The sequence below is a fragment of the Heterodontus francisci genome, chromosome 32 (assembly GCF_036365525.1).
Source record: "Heterodontus francisci isolate sHetFra1 chromosome 32, sHetFra1.hap1, whole genome shotgun sequence".
NCBI lineage: Eukaryota > Metazoa > Chordata > Chondrichthyes > Heterodontiformes > Heterodontidae > Heterodontus > Heterodontus francisci.
Window position 1 is genome coordinate 4,008,636 of NC_090402.1, and position 17,889 is coordinate 4,026,524.

The following is a 17,889-nucleotide window of genomic DNA, read 5'->3' on the forward strand; positions in this document are numbered from 1 at the left end:
TCCCCGCCCTGTGCGTTTTCCCCGCCCTGTGCGTTTTCCCCGCCCTGTGGACGTTCCCCGCCCTGTGGACGTTCCCCGCCCTGTGGACGTTCCCCGCCCTGTGGACGTTCCCCGCCCTGTGGACGTTCCCCGCCCTGTGCGTTTTCCCCGCCCTGTGCGTTTTCCCCGCCCTGTGGACGTTCCCCGCCCTGTGGACGTTCCCCGCCCTGTGGACGTTCCCCGCGCTGTGCGTTTTCCCCGCCCTGTGCGTTTTCCCCGCCCTGTGCGTTTTCCCCGCCCTGTGCGTTTTCCCCGCCCTGTGCGTTTTCCCCGCCCTGTGGACGTTCCCCGCCCTGTGCGTTTTCCCCGCCCTGTGCGTTTTCCCCGCCCTGTGCGTTTTCCCCGCCCTGTGCGTTTTCCCCGCCCTGTGGACGTTCCCCGCCCTGTGGACGTTCCCCGCCCTGTGGACGTTCCCCGCCCTGTGGACGTTCCCCGCCCTGTGCGTTTTCCCCGCCCTGTGGACGTTCCCCGCCCTGTGGACGTTCCCCGCGCTGTGCGTTTTCCCCGCCCTGTGCGTTTTCCCCGCCCTGTGCGTTTTCCCCGCCCTGTGCGTTTTCCCCGCCCTGTGGACGTTCTCCCCGCCCTGTGGACGTTCCCCGCCCTGTGCGTTTTCCCCGCCCTGTGCGTTTTCCCCGCGCTGTGCGTTTTCCCCGCGCTGTGCGTTTTCCCCGCGCTGTGCGTTTTCCCCGCCCTGTGCGTTTTCCCCGCCCTGTGCGTTTTCCCCGCCCTGTGCGTTTTCCCCGCCCTGTGGACGTTCCCCGCCCTGTGGACGTTCCCCGCCCTGTGGACGTTCCCCGCCCTGTGGACGTTCCCCGCCCTGTGGACGTTCCCCGCCCTGTGGACGTTCCCCGCCCTGTGGACGTTCCCCGCCCTGTGCGTTTTCCCCGCCCTGTGCGTTTTCCCCGCCCTGTGCGTTTTCCCCGCCCTGTGCGTTTTCCCCGCGCTGTGCGTTTTCCCCGAGCTGTGCGTTCTCCCCGCCCTGTGGACGTTCTCCCCGCCCTGTGGACGTTCCCCGCCCTGTGGACGTTCCCCGCCCTGTGCGTTTTCCCCGCCCTGTGGACGTTCCCCGCCCTGTGGACGTTCCCCGCCCTGTGCGTTTTCCCCGCCCTGTGCGTTTTCCCCGCCCTGTGCGTTTTCCCCGCCCTGTGCGTTTTCCCCGAGCTGTGCGTTCTCCCCGCCCTGTGGACGTTCTCCCCGCCCTGTGGACGTTCCCCGCCCTGTGGACGTTCCCCGCCCTGTGCGTTTTCCCCGCCCTGTGCGTTTTCCCCGCCCTGTGCGTTTTCCCCGCCCTGTGGACGTTCTCCCCGCCCTGTGGACGTTCCCCGCCCTGTGCGTTTTCCCCGCCCTGTGGACGTTCCCCGCCCTGTGGACGTTCCCCGCCCTGTGGACGTTCCCCGCCCTGTGGACGTTCCCCGCCCTGTGCGTTTTCCCCGCCCTGTGCGTTTTCCCCGCGCTGTGCGTTTTCCCCGAGCTGTGCGTTCTCCCCGCCCTGTGGACGTTCTCCCCGCCCTGTGGACGTTCCCCGCCCTGTGCGTTTTCCCCGCCCTGTGCGTTTTCCCCGCCCTGTGCGTTTTCCCCGCCCTGTGGACGTTCTCCCCGCCCTGTGGACGTTCCCCGCCCTGTGCGTTTTCCCCGCCCTGTGCGTTTTCCCCGCGCTGTGCGTTTTCCCCGCGCTGTGCGTTTTCCCCGCGCTGTGCGTTTTCCCCGCGCTGTGCGTTTTCCCCGCGCTGTGCGTTTTCCCCGCCCTGTGCGTTTTCCCCGCCCTGTGGACGTTCCCCGCCCTGTGGACGTTCCCCGCCCTGTGGACGTTCCCCGCCCTGTGGACGTTCCCCGCCCTGTGCGTTTTCCCCGCCCTGTGCGTTTTCCCCGCCCTGTGGACGTTCCCCGCCCTGTGGACGTTCCCCGCCCTGTGGACGTTCCCCGCCCTGTGGACGTTCCCCGCGCTGTGCGTTTTCCCCGCGCTGTGCGTTTTCCCCGCGCTGTGCGTTTTCCCCGCGCTGTGCGTTTTCCCCGCGCTGTGCGTTTTCCCCGCGCTGTGCGTTTTCCCCGCCCTGTGGACGTTCCCCGCCCTGTGGACGTTCCCCGCCCTGTGGACGTTCCCCGCCCTGTGGACGTTCCCCGCCCTGTGCGTTTTCCCCGCCCTGTGCGTTTTCCCCGCCCTGTGCGTTTTCCCCGCCCTGTGCGTTTTCCCCGCGCTGTGCGTTTTCCCCGCCCTGTGGACGTTCTCCCCGCCCTGTGGACGTTCTCCCCGCCCTGTGGACGTTCTCCCCGCCCTGTGGACGTTCTCCCCGCCCTGTGGACGTTCTCCCCGCCCTGTGCGTTTTCCCCGCCCTGTGCGTTTTCCCCGCCCTGTGCGTTTTCCCCGCCCTGTGCGTTTTCCCCGCCCTGTGCGTTTTCCCCGCCCTGTGCGTTTTCCCCGCCCTGTGGACGTTCCCCGCCCTGTGCGTTTTCCCCGCCCTGTGCGTTTTCCCCGCCCTGTGCGTTTTCCCCGCCCTGTGCGTTTTCCCCGCCCTGTGCGTTTTCCCCGCCCTGTGCGTTTTCCCCGCCCTGTGGACGTTCCCCGCCCTGTGCGTTTTCCCCGCCCTGTGCGTTTTCCCCGCCCTGTGCGTTTTCCCCGCCCTGTGCGTTTTCCCCGCCCTGTGCGTTTTCCCCGCCCTGTGCGTTTTCCCCGCCCTGTGGACGTTCCCCGCCCTGTGGACGTTCCCCGCCCTGTGCGTTTTCCCCGCCCTGTGCGTTTTCCCCGCCCTGTGCGTTTTCCCCGCCCTGTGCGTTTTCCCCGCCCTGTGCGTTTTCCCCGCCCTGTGCGTTTTCCCCGCCCTGTGCGTTTTCCCCGCCCTGTGGACGTTCCCCGCCCTGTGGACGTTCCCCGCCCTGTGGACGTTCCCCGCCCTGTGGACGTTCCCCGCCCTGTGGACGTTCCCCGCCCTGTGGACGTTCCCCGCCCTGTGGACGTTCCCCGCCCTGTGCGTTTTCCCCGCCCTGTGCGTTTTCCCCGCCCTGTGCGTTTTCCCCGCCCTGTGCGTTTTCCCCGCGCTGTGCGTTTTCCCCGAGCTGTGCGTTCTCCCCGCCCTGTGGACGTTCTCCCCGCCCTGTGGACGTTCCCCGCCCTGTGGACGTTCCCCGCCCTGTGCGTTTTCCCCGCCCTGTGGACGTTCCCCGCCCTGTGGACGTTCCCCGCCCTGTGCGTTTTCCCCGCCCTGTGCGTTTTCCCCGCCCTGTGCGTTTTCCCCGCCCTGTGCGTTTTCCCCGAGCTGTGCGTTCTCCCCGCCCTGTGGACGTTCTCCCCGCCCTGTGGACGTTCCCCGCCCTGTGGACGTTCCCCGCCCTGTGCGTTTTCCCCGCCCTGTGCGTTTTCCCCGCCCTGTGCGTTTTCCCCGCCCTGTGGACGTTCTCCCCGCCCTGTGGACGTTCCCCGCCCTGTGCGTTTTCCCCGCCCTGTGGACGTTCCCCGCCCTGTGGACGTTCCCCGCCCTGTGGACGTTCCCCGCCCTGTGGACGTTCCCCGCCCTGTGCGTTTTCCCCGCCCTGTGCGTTTTCCCCGCGCTGTGCGTTTTCCCCGAGCTGTGCGTTCTCCCCGCCCTGTGGACGTTCTCCCCGCCCTGTGGACGTTCCCCGCCCTGTGCGTTTTCCCCGCCCTGTGCGTTTTCCCCGCCCTGTGCGTTTTCCCCGCCCTGTGGACGTTCTCCCCGCCCTGTGGACGTTCCCCGCCCTGTGCGTTTTCCCCGCCCTGTGCGTTTTCCCCGCGCTGTGCGTTTTCCCCGCGCTGTGCGTTTTCCCCGCGCTGTGCGTTTTCCCCGCGCTGTGCGTTTTCCCCGCGCTGTGCGTTTTCCCCGCCCTGTGCGTTTTCCCCGCCCTGTGGACGTTCCCCGCCCTGTGGACGTTCCCCGCCCTGTGGACGTTCCCCGCCCTGTGGACGTTCCCCGCCCTGTGCGTTTTCCCCGCCCTGTGCGTTTTCCCCGCCCTGTGGACGTTCCCCGCCCTGTGGACGTTCCCCGCCCTGTGGACGTTCCCCGCCCTGTGGACGTTCCCCGCGCTGTGCGTTTTCCCCGCGCTGTGCGTTTTCCCCGCGCTGTGCGTTTTCCCCGCGCTGTGCGTTTTCCCCGCGCTGTGCGTTTTCCCCGCGCTGTGCGTTTTCCCCGCCCTGTGGACGTTCCCCGCCCTGTGGACGTTCCCCGCCCTGTGGACGTTCCCCGCCCTGTGGACGTTCCCCGCCCTGTGCGTTTTCCCCGCCCTGTGCGTTTTCCCCGCCCTGTGCGTTTTCCCCGCCCTGTGCGTTTTCCCCGCGCTGTGCGTTTTCCCCGCCCTGTGGACGTTCTCCCCGCCCTGTGGACGTTCTCCCCGCCCTGTGGACGTTCTCCCCGCCCTGTGGACGTTCTCCCCGCCCTGTGGACGTTCTCCCCGCCCTGTGCGTTTTCCCCGCCCTGTGCGTTTTCCCCGCCCTGTGCGTTTTCCCCGCCCTGTGCGTTTTCCCCGCCCTGTGCGTTTTCCCCGCCCTGTGCGTTTTCCCCGCCCTGTGGACGTTCCCCGCCCTGTGCGTTTTCCCCGCCCTGTGCGTTTTCCCCGCCCTGTGCGTTTTCCCCGCCCTGTGCGTTTTCCCCGCCCTGTGCGTTTTCCCCGCCCTGTGCGTTTTCCCCGCCCTGTGGACGTTCCCCGCCCTGTGCGTTTTCCCCGCCCTGTGCGTTTTCCCCGCCCTGTGCGTTTTCCCCGCCCTGTGCGTTTTCCCCGCCCTGTGCGTTTTCCCCGCCCTGTGCGTTTTCCCCGCCCTGTGGACGTTCCCCGCCCTGTGGACGTTCCCCGCCCTGTGCGTTTTCCCCGCCCTGTGCGTTTTCCCCGCCCTGTGCGTTTTCCCCGCCCTGTGCGTTTTCCCCGCCCTGTGGACGTTCCCCGCCCTGTGGACGTTCCCCGCCCTGTGGACGTTCCCCGCCCTGTGGACGTTCCCCGCGCTGTGCGTTTTCCCCGCGCTGTGCGTTTTCCCCGCCCTGTGCGTTTTCCCCGCCCTGTGCGTTTTCCCCGCCCTGTGGACGTTCTCCCCGCCCTGTGGACGTTCCCCGCCCTGTGCGTTTTCCCCGCCCTGTGCGTTTTCCCCGCCCTGTGCGTTTTCCCCGCGCTGTGCGTTTTCCCCGCGCTGTGCGTTTTCCCCGCCCTGTGCGTTTTCCCCGCCCTGTGCGTTTTCCCCGCCCTGTGGACGTTCCCCGCCCTGTGGACGTTCCCCGCCCTGTGGACGTTCCCCGCCCTGTGGACGTTCCCCGCCCTGTGCGTTTTCCCCGCCCTGTGCGTTTTCCCCGCCCTGTGCGTTTTCCCCGCCCTGTGCGTTTTCCCCGCGCTGTGCGTTTTCCCCGAGCTGTGCGTTCTCCCCGCCCTGTGGACGTTCTCCCCGCCCTGTGGACGTTCCCCGCCCTGTGCGTTTTCCCCGCCCTGTGCGTTTTCCCCGCCCTGTGCGTTTTCCCCGCCCTGTGGACGTTCTCCCCGCCCTGTGGACGTTCCCCGCCCTGTGCGTTTTCCCCGCGCTGTGCGTTTTCCCCGCGCTGTGCGTTTTCCCCGCGCTGTGCGTTTTCCCCGCGCTGTGCGTTTTCCCCGCGCTGTGCGTTTTCCCCGCCCTGTGCGTTTTCCCCGCCCTGTGCGTTTTCCCCGCCCTGTGGACGTTCCCCGCCCTGTGGACGTTCCCCGCCCTGTGGACGTTCCCCGCCCTGTGGACGTTCCCCGCCCTGTGCGTTTTCCCCGCCCTGTGCGTTTTCCCCGCCCTGTGCGTTTTCCCCGCCCTGTGCGTTCTCCCCGCCCTGTGCGTTCTCCCCGCCCTGTGGACGTTCTCCCCGCCCTGTGCGTTTTCCCCGCCCTGTGCGTTTTCCCCGCCCTGTGCGTTTACCCCGCCCTGTGCGTTTACCCCGCCCTGTGCGTTTACCCCGCCCTGTGCGTTTTCCCCGCCCTGTGCGTTTTCCCCGCCCTGTGCGTTTTCCCCGCCCTGTGCGTTTTCCCCGCCCTGTGCGTTTTCCCCGCCCTGTGCGTTTTCCCCGCCCTGTGCGTTTTCCCCGCCCTGTGGACGTTCCCCGCCCTGTGCGTTTTCCCCGCCCTGTGCGTTTTCCCCGCCCTGTGCGTTTTCCCCGCCCTGTGCGTTTTCCCCGCCCTGTGGACGTTCCCCGCCCTGTGGACGTTCCCCGCCCTGTGGACGTTCCCCGCCCTGTGGACGTTCCCCGCCCTGTGGACGTTCCCCGCCCTGTGCGTTTTCCCCGCCCTGTGGACGTTCCCCGCCCTGTGGACGTTCCCCGCCCTGTGGACGTTCCCCGCCCTGTGGACGTTCCCCGCCCTGTGGACGTTCCCCGCCCTGTGCGTTTTCCCCGCCCTGTGCGTTTTCCCCGCCCTGTGCGTTTTCCCCGCCCTGTGCGTTTTCCCCGCCCTGTGCGTTTTCCCCGCCCTGTGGACGTTCCCCGCCCTGTGCGTTTTCCCCGCCCTGTGCGTTTTCCCCGCCCTGTGCGTTTTCCCCGCCCTGTGGACGTTCCCCGCCCTGTGGACGTTCCCCGCCCTGTGGACGTTCCCCGCCCTGTGGACGTTCCCCGCCCTGTGGACGTTCCCCGCGCTGTGCGTTCTCCCCGCCCTGTGGACGTTCCCCGCGCTGTGCGTTTTCCCCGCGCTGTGCGTTTTCCCCGCCCTGTGCGTTTTCCCCGCCCTGTGCGTTTTCCCCGCGCTGTGCGTTCTCCCCGCCCTGTGGACGTTCTCCCCGCCCTGTGGACGTTCTCCCCGCCCTGTGGACGTTCTCCCCGCCCTGTGGACGTTCTCCCCGCCCTGTGCGTTTTCCCCGCCCTGTGCGTTTTCCCCGCCCTGTGCGTTTTCCCCGCCCTGTGCGTTTTCCCCGCCCTGTGCGTTTTCCCCGCCCTGTGGACGTTCCCCGCCCTGTGGACGTTCCCCGCCCTGTGGACGTTCCCCGCCCTGTGGACGTTCCCCGCCCTGTGCGTTTTCCCCGCCCTGTGCGTTTTCCCCGCCCTGTGCGTTTTCCCCGCCCTGTGGACGTTCCCCGCCCTGTGGACGTTCCCCGCCCTGTGCGTTTTCCCCGCCCTGTGCGTTTTCCCCGCCCTGTGGACGTTCCCCGCCCTGTGGACGTTCCCCGCCCTGTGGACGTTCCCCGCCCTGTGGACGTTCCCCGCGCTGTGCGTTTTCCCCGCCCTGTGCGTTTTCCCCGCCCTGTGCGTTTTCCCCGCCCTGTGGACGTTCTCCCCGCCCTGTGGACGTTCCCCGCCCTGTGCGTTTTCCCCGCCCTGTGCGTTTTCCCCGCCCTGTGCGTTTTCCCCGCCCTGTGCGTTTTCCCCGCCCTGTGCGTTTTCCCCGCGCTGTGCGTTTTCCCCGCGCTGTGCGTTTTCCCCGCGCTGTGCGTTTTCCCCGCCCTGTGCGTTTTCCCCGCCCTGTGGACGTTCCCCGCCCTGTGGACGTTCCCCGCCCTGTGGACGTTCCCCGCCCTGTGGACGTTCCCCGCCCTGTGGACGTTCCCCGCCCTGTGGACGTTCCCCGCGCTGTGCGTTTTCCCCGCCCTGTGCGTTTTCCCCGCCCTGTGGACGTTCTCCCCGCCCTGTGGACGTTCCCCGCCCTGTGCGTTTTCCCCGCCCTGTGCGTTTTCCCCGCCCTGTGCGTTTTCCCCGCGCTGTGCGTTTTCCCCGCGCTGTGCGTTTTCCCCGCGCTGTGCGTTTTCCCCGCCCTGTGCGTTTTCCCCGCCCTGTGCGTTTTCCCCGCCCTGTGCGTTTTCCCCGCCCTGTGGACGTTCCCCGCCCTGTGGACGTTCCCCGCCCTGTGGACGTTCCCCGCCCTGTGGACGTTCCCCGCCCTGTGCGTTTTCCCCGCCCTGTGCGTTTTCCCCGCCCTGTGCGTTTTCCCCGCGCTGTGCGTTTTCCCCGCCCTGTGGACGTTCTCCCCGCCCTGTGGACGTTCTCCCCGCCCTGTGGACGTTCTCCCCGCCCTGTGGACGTTCTCCCCGCCCTGTGGACGTTCCCCGCCCTGTGCGTTTTCCCCGCCCTGTGCGTTTTCCCCGCCCTGTGCGTTTTCCCCGCCCTGTGCGTTTTCCCCGCCCTGTGGACGTTCTCCCCGCCCTGTGGACGTTCTCCCCGCCCTGTGGACGTTCCCCGCCCTGTGCGTTTTCCCCGCGCTGTGCGTTTTCCCCGCGCTGTGCGTTTTCCCCGCGCTGTGCGTTTTCCCCGCGCTGTGCGTTTTCCCCGCGCTGTGCGTTTTCCCCGCCCTGTGCGTTTTCCCCGCCCTGTGCGTTTTCCCCGCCCTGTGCGTTTTCCCCGCCCTGTGCGTTTTCCCCGCCCTGTGGACGTTCCCCGCCCTGTGGACGTTCCCCGCCCTGTGGACGTTCCCCGCCCTGTGGACGTTCCCCGCCCTGTGCGTTTTCCCCGCCCTGTGCGTTTTCCCCGCCCTGTGCGTTCTCCCCGCCCTGTGCGTTTTCCCCGCCCTGTGCGTTTTCCCCGCCCTGTGGACGTTCCCCGCCCTGTGGACGTTCCCCGCCCTGTGGACGTTCCCCGCCCTGTGGACGTTCCCCGCCCTGTGCGTTTTCCCCGCCCTGTGCGTTTTCCCCGCCCTGTGCGTTTTCCCCGCCCTGTGCGTTCTCCCCGCCCTGTGCGTTCTCCCCGCCCTGTGCGTTCTCCCCGCCCTGTGGACGTTCTCCCCGCCCTGTGCGTTTTCCCCGCCCTGTGCGTTTTCCCCGCCCTGTGCGTTTACCCCGCCCTGTGCGTTTACCCCGCCCTGTGCGTTTACCCCGCCCTGTGCGTTTTCCCCGCCCTGTGCGTTTTCCCCGCGCTGTGCGTTTTCCCCGCGCTGTGCGTTTTCCCCGCGCTGTGCGTTTTCCCCGCGCTGTGCGTTTTCCCCGCCCTGTGGACGTTCCCCGCCCTGTGCGTTTTCCCCGCCCTGTGCGTTTTCCCCGCCCTGTGCGTTTTCCCCGCCCTGTGGACGTTCCCCGCCCTGTGGACGTTCCCCGCCCTGTGGACGTTCCCCGCCCTGTGGACGTTCCCCGCCCTGTGGACGTTCCCCGCCCTGTGCGTTTTCCCCGCCCTGTGGACGTTCCCCGCCCTGTGGACGTTCCCCGCCCTGTGGACGTTCCCCGCCCTGTGGACGTTCCCCGCCCTGTGGACGTTCCCCGCCCTGTGGACGTTCCCCGCCCTGTGGACGTTCCCCGCCCTGTGGACGTTCCCCGCCCTGTGCGTTTTCCCCGCCCTGTGCGTTTTCCCCGCCCTGTGCGTTTTCCCCGCCCTGTGCGTTTTCCCCGCCCTGTGCGTTTTCCCCGCCCTGTGCGTTTTCCCCGCCCTGTGCGTTTTCCCCGCCCTGTGGACGTTCCCCGCCCTGTGGACGTTCCCCGCGCTGTGCGTTCTCCCCGCCCTGTGGACGTTCCCCGCGCTGTGCGTTTTCCCCGCGCTGTGCGTTTTCCCCGCGCTGTGCGTTTTCCCCGCGCTGTGCGTTTTCCCCGCCCTGTGCGTTTTCCCCGCCCTGTGCGTTTTCCCCGCCCTGTGCGTTTTCCCCGCCCTGTGGACGTTCCCCGCCCTGTGGACGTTCCCCGCCCTGTGCGTTCTCCCCGCCCTGTGGACGTTCCCCGCGCTGTGCGTTTTCCCCGCGCTGTGCGTTTTCCCCGCGCTGTGCGTTTTCCCCGCGCTGTGCGTTTTCCCCGCGCTGTGCGTTTTCCCCGCCCTGTGCGTTTTCCCCCGCCCTGTGCGTTTTCCCCCGCCCTGTGCGTTTTCCCCCCGCCCTGTGGACGTTCCCCGCCCTGTGGACGTTCCCCGCCCTGTGGACGTTCCCCGCGCTGTGCGTTTTCCCCGCGCTGTTCGTTTTCCCCGCCCTGTGGACGTTCCCCGCCCTGTGGACGTTCCCCGCGCTGTGCGTTTTCCCCGCCCTGTGGACGTTCTCCCCGCCCTGTGGACTTTTTCCGCGCTGTAGATTCTCTTCTCTCTTTCTCGTCACTTGAATCTCTGGGGCTGATCAAACACTGACATTTTGCTCTTTCTTTCCACTTTCCCTAGGGACCGGTTGGTTTCCCCGGTGACCCCGGCCCTCCTGGTGAAGCTGGACCTCCGGTAAGGTTAAGGTATTTTTAGTTTGTAGAGAATTGACATTTCGTAGAATAATTTATTAAACCATTCCTATAAACGCATTGAGAGTATTAATTCAATCTCCTGGGGTTAATTATACTCCATGATTTCTATATTATGGTTTGTAACCTATGTAATTCTGCTGTGAGTGACAGATCTTCTGAACTTAAGGGTCAAAAAGTATTAATTATTGGGAACAAAGTTTGCTCTAACACGTGGAGATATGATTGGAGTTCTGCACATGAGCTCAGTATTGAATTTGAAAACACAAATATTTTGATCTTCAAAAGATATGAAATAGCCACAAGCCCTGTGTAACATAGACTTTTATTCCTGAACAGGGTCAAGATGGACCTTCAGGAGACAAGGGAGAAGATGGTGAACCTGGACAGATTGTGAGTTTAAAAACTAACTGACAACAGACACTACTTCATGGAGAGTCAGGTTTCCAGAGGGTTGGATAACCATTAGGTCAACTACTGACCCCATGGTCAAGAATTGAGACATGATGCCGTTTAGATCAGAATGTGTTGGAGTGGGGTACTTTCAGGAAGCTGTAACTTGTTTCAGTGATCCTGGGTTAGAGATAGGAAAACCAGACCAGGCCTCCCAAGTTCTATTCAAACTGAAGGTGAGCAGTCAGGAATTTGGTCAAACCAGGTCAAACCCTGATGGAGCAGAGGTTGAAAATCCCGTTACTGAGTGACAGAGAACTCATCCTAGTTCAGAAACAAGGCAAATATAGTTAGAAAGAAGAATCCAAATCGGCAAGTCAATTTCCAGGAAAATCTTGTCTTTGAAACAAAATGTGATGCTGGAACATGAGATGAGTGATGGAAGTAGGAGGGCACGGTGCCTTGCATAATGTAATGGAGAGAGTGGGCACAAAATTAGCCCAGTTTCCTGACAACAGTGTGACAGACTAGTGTACAATACCTAAATGAAGATTCTAATATCAACTGTCTCTTCCTAGGGTTCTCCTGGGCCAACTGGTGAGGCAGGGCCACCTGGTGCTCCAGGAAAGAGGGTGAGTGTGAACACACAAACACTTCCCCTGTAACAAACTCACACACACAGATCAAACACTATCCCTGTAACAAACTCTCACACACAGATCAAACACTATCCCTGTAACAATCTCTCACACACAGATCAAACACTATCCCTGTAACAATCTCTCTCACACAGATCAAACACTATCCCTGTAACAAACTCACACACACACAGATCAAACACTATCCCTGTAACAAACTCACACACACACAAATCAAACACTATCCATGTAACAAACTCACACACACACAGATCAAACACTATCCCTGTAACAAACTCACACACACACAGATCAAACACTATCCATGTAACAAACTCACACACACACAGATCAAACACTATCCCTGCAACAAACTCACACACACACAGATCAAACACTATCCCTGTAACAAACTCACACACACACAAATCAAACACTATCCATGTAACAAACTCACACACACACAGATCAAACACTATCCCTGTAACAAACTCACACACACACAGATCAAACACTATCCATGTAACAAACTCACACACACACAGATCAAACACTATCCCTGCAACAAACTCACACACACACAGATCAAACACTATCCCTGTAACAAACTCACACACACAGATCAAACACTATCCCTGTAACAAACTCGCACACACAGATCAAACACTATCCCTGTAACAAACTCTCACACACAGATCAAACACTATCCCTGTAACAAACTCTCTCACACAGATCAAACACTATCCCTGTAACAAACTCACATACACACACCGATCAAACACTATCCCTGTAACAAACTCACACACACAGATCAAACACTATCCCTGTAACAAACTCACACACACAGATCAAACACTATCCCTGTAACAAACTCACACACACAGATCAAACACTATCCCTGTAACAAACTCTCACACACAGATCAAACACTATCCCTGCAACAAACTCACATACACACACCGATCAAACACTATCCCTGTAACAAACTCACACACACACAGATCAAACACTATCCCTGTAACAAACTCTCACACACACAAATCAAACACTATCCCTGTAAGAAACTCACACACACAGATCAAACACTATCCCTGTAACAAACTCTCACACGCACAGATCAAACACTATCCCTGTAACAAACTCACACACACAGATCAAACACTATCCCTGTAACAAACTCACACGCACAGATCAAACACTATCCCTGTAACAAACTCTCACACACAGATCAAACACTATCCCTGTAACAAACTCACACACACAGATCAAACACTATCCCTGTAACGAACTCACACACACACAGATCAAACACTATCCCTGTAACAAACTCTCACACACACAGATCAAACACTATCCCTGTAACAAACTCACACACACACAGATCAAACACTATCCCTGTAACAAACTCACACACACAGATCAAACACTATCCCTGTAACAAACTCACACACACACAGATCAAACACTATCCCTGTAACAAACTCACACACACAGATCAAACACTATCCCTGTAACAAACTCACACACACACAGATCAAACACTATCCCTGTAACAAACTCACACACACACAGATCAAACACTATCCCTGTAACAAACTCACACACACACAGATCAAACACTATCCCTGTAACAAACTCACACACACACAGATCAAACACTATCCCTGCAACAAACTCACACACACACAGATCAAACACTATCCCTGTAACAAACTCACACACACACAGATCAAACACTATCCCTGTAACAAACTCACACACACACAGATCAAACACTATCCCTGTAACAAACTCACACACACACAGATCAAACACTATCCCTGTAACAAACTCACACACACACAGATCAAACACTATCCCTGTAACAAACTCACACACACACAGATCAAACACTATCCCTGTAACAAACTCACACACACAGATCAAACACTATCCCTGTAACAAACTCTCACACACACAGATCAAACACTATCCCTGTAACAAACTCACACACACAGATCAAACACTATCCCTGTAAATCTCCATTCAGACCCTTTGTGTTAGCTCAGCACTGACAGCTGCAAACACCAACAGCAATCATGAGTATTTGCAACAGTTTAGGTAATTTCCTCTTTAGTTGAAGAGAACATCTTTATTTGTTTTCATTTGCTGCTTTCCAGGGTCCTCATGGTCCTGCTGGTCCTGAGGGAAGAGAAGGAGAGAAAGGAGCAAAGGTAAGTGTGAGATTTTTCCACAATTTGCCATCTATGTTATTCCTGGGTGTTCTATTTTATTAATCCTGGTTCCTGCCACATCTTCACATCCCTTAACACTATCACTTAATTTGTTAGTTAGTTAGTTGGAGATACAGCACTGAAACAGGCCCTTCGGCCCACTGAGTCTGTGCTGACCATCAACCACCCATTTATACTAATCTTACACTAATTCCATATTCCTACCACATCCCCACCTGTCCCTATATTCCCCTACCACCTACCTATACTAGGGGCAATTTATAATGGCCAATTTACCTACCAGCCTGCAAGTCTTTTGGCTTGTGGGAGGAAACCGGAGCACCCGGAGGAAACCCACACAGACACAGGGAGAACTTGCAAACTCCACACAGGCAGTACCCAGAATTGAACCCGGGTCGCTGGAGCTGTGAGGCTGCGGTGCTAACCACTGCGCCACTCTCTGTCTCCCTTTCAAACTCTCCTATACCTTGGTGCCCTGGGACTACATTCCCATATTTTAACTCGGCTTTGTGTGAAGATGTTCGAGTTGTATGATTGTATCCCCTTGTTCTGGATTCCCCTACCAGAAGAAATAATTCCCGTCATTATTTTTTTTTTAAATTTGCTTAAGGACAGAAAACAGTGAGTCGTGGTAAATGGTGGTTTTCAGACTGGAGGATGGTCGACAATGGTGTTCCCCAAGGGTCCAGGCTGGGACCACTGCTTTTTTTGGATATATATAAATGACTTGGATCTTGGAATACAGAGTTGAATCTTAAAATTTGCTGATGATACCAAACTTGGTAAACAGTGAGGATGATATGAACTGCCTGCAACAGGACATAGGCTAGCGGAATGGGCAGCAAGGTGGTGGATGGAATTTAATACTGAAAAGTGTGAGGTGATGCATTTTGACAGAAGGAATAGGGAGAGGCAATATAGAATAAATGGCACAGTTCTAAAGAGTGTGCAGGAACAGAGGGACCTGGGGGAGAATGTGCATAGATTTTTGAAGGTGTCAAGACATATTGAGAGAATGGTTAGTAAAACATATGGGAACTTGAGCTTCATAAATAGAGGTATTGAGTACAAAAGCAGGGAAGTTATGCTGAACCTTTATAAAGCTCTGGTTCGGCCCCAACTGGAGTATTGTGTCCAGTTCTGGTCACCACACTTCAGGAAGGATGTGAGGGTCCTTGAGAGGGTGCAGAGGAGATTTACCAGAATGGTTCCAGGGATGAGGGATTTTAGTTACAAGGACCTTCCCTCCATCATTAGGTCAGAAGTGGGGATGTTCGCTGCTGATTGCACAATGTTCAGCACCATTCACGACTCGTCAAATATCCAGGCTTGGGCTGATAAGTGGCAAGTAACATTCACGCCACACAAGTGCCAGGCAATGACTATCTCCAACAAGAGAGAATCTAACCATCTCCCCTTGACATTCAATGGCATTACCATCGCTGAATCCCCCAATATCAACATCCTGGGGGGTTACCATTGACCAGAAACCGAACTGGAGTGGCCATATAAATACCATGGCTACAACAGCAGGTCAGAGGCTGGGAATTCTGCGGCGAGTAACTCACCTCCTGACTTCCCAAAGCCTGTCCACCATCTACAAGGCACAAGTCAGGAGTGTGATGGAATACTCTCCACTTGCCTGGATGGGTGCAGCTCCAACAACACTCAAGAAGCTCAACACCATCCAGGACAAAGCAGCCAGTTTGATTGGCACTCCATCCACAAACATTCACTCCCTCCACCACCGACGCACAGTGGCAGCAGTGTGTACCATCTCCAAGATGCACTGCAGCAATGCACCAAGGCTCCTTAGACAGCACCTTCCAAACCCACGACCTCTACCAACTAGAAGGTCAAGGGCAGCAAATGTATGGGAACATCACCATCTGCAAGTTCCCCTCCAAGTCACACACCATCCTGACTTGGAACTATATCACCGTTCCTTCACTGTCGCTGGGTCAAAATCCTGGAACTCCCTTCCTAACAGCACTGTGGGTGTACCTACCTCACATGGACTGCAGAGGTTCAAGAAGGCAGCTCACCACCACCTTCTCAAGGGCAATGAGGGATGGGCAATAAATGCTGGCCTGGCCAGTGACACCCACATTCCATTAATGAATAAAAGAAAATTTATATAGCACCTTTCACATCCTCAGGCCACCCCAAAGCTCTCAACAGCTTATTAGTTACTTTGGAAATGCAGTCACTGCTATAATGCAAAGAAACACAGCAATGAGATAATGACATCATAATCTGTTTTTACTGACCATGGTTGAGGGATAAATATTGGCTCCAGGACACCAGAGAGAACTCCCCTGGTCTTCTTCCAATACGGCCATAAAACCTTTCACAACCGCAGGGCCTCAATTTAATGTTTCGTCTGAAAGACAGAAGCTCCAACAGTGCAGCACTCCCTCAGTACTGACCCTCCGATAGGGCAGCGCTACCACAGTGCAGCACTCCCTCAGTACTGACCCTCCGACAGTGCAGCACTCCCTCAGTACTGACCCTCCGATAGGGCAGCGCTACCACAGTGCAGCACTCCCTCAGTACTGACCCTCTGGCAGTGCAGCACTCCCTCAGTACTGACCCTCCGACAGTGCAGCACTCCCTCAGTACTGACCCTCCGATAGGGCAGCGCTACCACAGTGCAGCACTCCCTCAGTACTGACCCTCTGGCAGTGCAGCACTCCCTCAGTACTGACCCTCCGACAGTGCAGCACTCCCTCAGTACTGACCCTCCGACAGTGCAGCACTCCCTCAGTACTGACCCTCCGATAGGGCAGCGCTACCACAGTGCAGCACTCCCTCAGTACTGACCCTCCGACAGTGCAGCACTCCCTCAGTACTGACCCTCCGATAGGGCAGCGCTACCACAGTGCAGCACTCCCTCAGTACTGACCCTCCGACAGTGCAGCACTCCCTCAGTACTGACCCTCCGACAGTGCGGTGCTCCCTCAGTACTGACCCTCCGACAGTGCAGCACTCCCTCAGTACTGACCCTCCGACAGTGCAGCACTCCCTCAGTACTGACCCTCCGACAGTGCAGCACTCCCTCAGTACTGACCCTCCGACAGTGCAGCACTCCCTCAGTACTGACCCTCCGACAGTGCAGCACTCCCTCAGTACTGACCCTCCGACAGTGCAGCACTCCCTCAGTACTGACCCTCCGACAGTGCAGCACTCCCTCAGTACTGACCCTCCGACAGTGCAGCACTCCCTCAGTACTGACCCTCCGACAGTGCAGCACTCCCTCAGTACTGACCCTCCGACAGTGCAGCACTCCCTCAGTACTGATCCTCCGACAGTGCAGCACTCCCTCTGTACTGACCCTCCGACAGTGCAGCACTCCCTCAGTACTGACCCTCCGACAGTGCAGCACTCCCTCAGTACTGACCCTCCGACAGTGCAGCACTCCCTCAGTACTGACCCTCCGACAGTGCAGCACTCTCTCAGTACTGACCCTCCGACAGTGCAGCACTCCCTCAGTACTGACCCTCCGACAGTGCAGCACTCCCTCAGTACTGATCCTCCGACAGTGCAGCACTCCCTCAGTACTGATGCTCCGACAGTGCAGCACTCCCTCAGTACTGACTCTCCGACAGTGCGGCACTCCTCAGTACTGACCCTCCGACTGTGTAACACTGCTTCCACACCATGTGTCATTATGTGCTCAAATGTCTGGAGTGGGGCTTAAACCCATGCTCTGCTGCCTCAGGCAAGAGTGCTGACCACTGCGCCATAGCTGGTGCTTCTGGCCCTCATCCAGCTGAGGCGAATTGATTGTGAGGACATGGATGCACACTCTCCTGATGGGACATCAAACTCAAACTCATTTAAATGACCTAGTTATAACAAAGAGAAAGATATGGATTTATGGCAATCAAGAAGCGTAAGAAATAACAGGAATTCGGGCCACAAATGGCTGTTGCACTGATTGACTCCTGTGATAAACAACCTTATGATTGGTCATTGGGGAGGCGGTGGCGTACTGGTATTGTCACTGGACTAGTAACCCAGAGACCCAGGGTATTGCTCTGGGGACATGGGTTTGAATCCCACCACAGCAGAAGGTGGAATTTGAAATCAATTAATAAAAATCTGGAATTTAAAGCTAGTCTAATGATGGCCATGAAACCATTGTCAATTGTTGTAAAAACCCATCTGGTTCACTAATGTCCTTTAGGGAAGGAAATCTGCCGTCCTTACCTGGTCTGGCCTACACGTGACTCCAGACCCACAGCAATGTGGTTAACTCTTACATGCCCTCGAAATGGCCTAGCAAGACACTCCGTTCAAGGACAATTAGGGATGGGCAACAAATGCTGGCCTGGCCAGCGACGCCCACATCCCATGAAAGAATTTTTAAAAAATTTGCTTGAAGTGCCTGTTGTTTCAACCACCTTTGTCGTGTATCTTTTATTGAGTGTTTGCGCCCAAAAGACAACACAATGCATGTGATATTTAAGCAACATAGAGAGGCCATTCAACCCCTCAAGCCTGTTCCGCCACCATTCAGTTAGAT

General features: G+C 58.8%; 1 protein-coding gene across 2 annotated transcripts in view; it reads left to right on the forward strand.

Annotated features, from left to right (window-relative positions):
* The window catches only part of col5a1 (procollagen, type V, alpha 1), a 633,899-nt gene that overhangs the window by 586,851 nt on the left and 29,159 nt on the right, over positions 1-17,889 (forward strand). For both annotated transcript variants that reach the window (XM_068012023.1, XM_068012024.1), the window contains exons 52-55: positions 10,026-10,079; positions 10,436-10,489; positions 11,068-11,121; positions 13,287-13,340. In XM_068012023.1, coding sequence (XP_067868124.1) covers positions 10,026-10,079; positions 10,436-10,489; positions 11,068-11,121; positions 13,287-13,340 — 216 coding nt within the window. The remainder of the gene's footprint in view (positions 1-10,025; positions 10,080-10,435; positions 10,490-11,067; positions 11,122-13,286; positions 13,341-17,889) is intronic.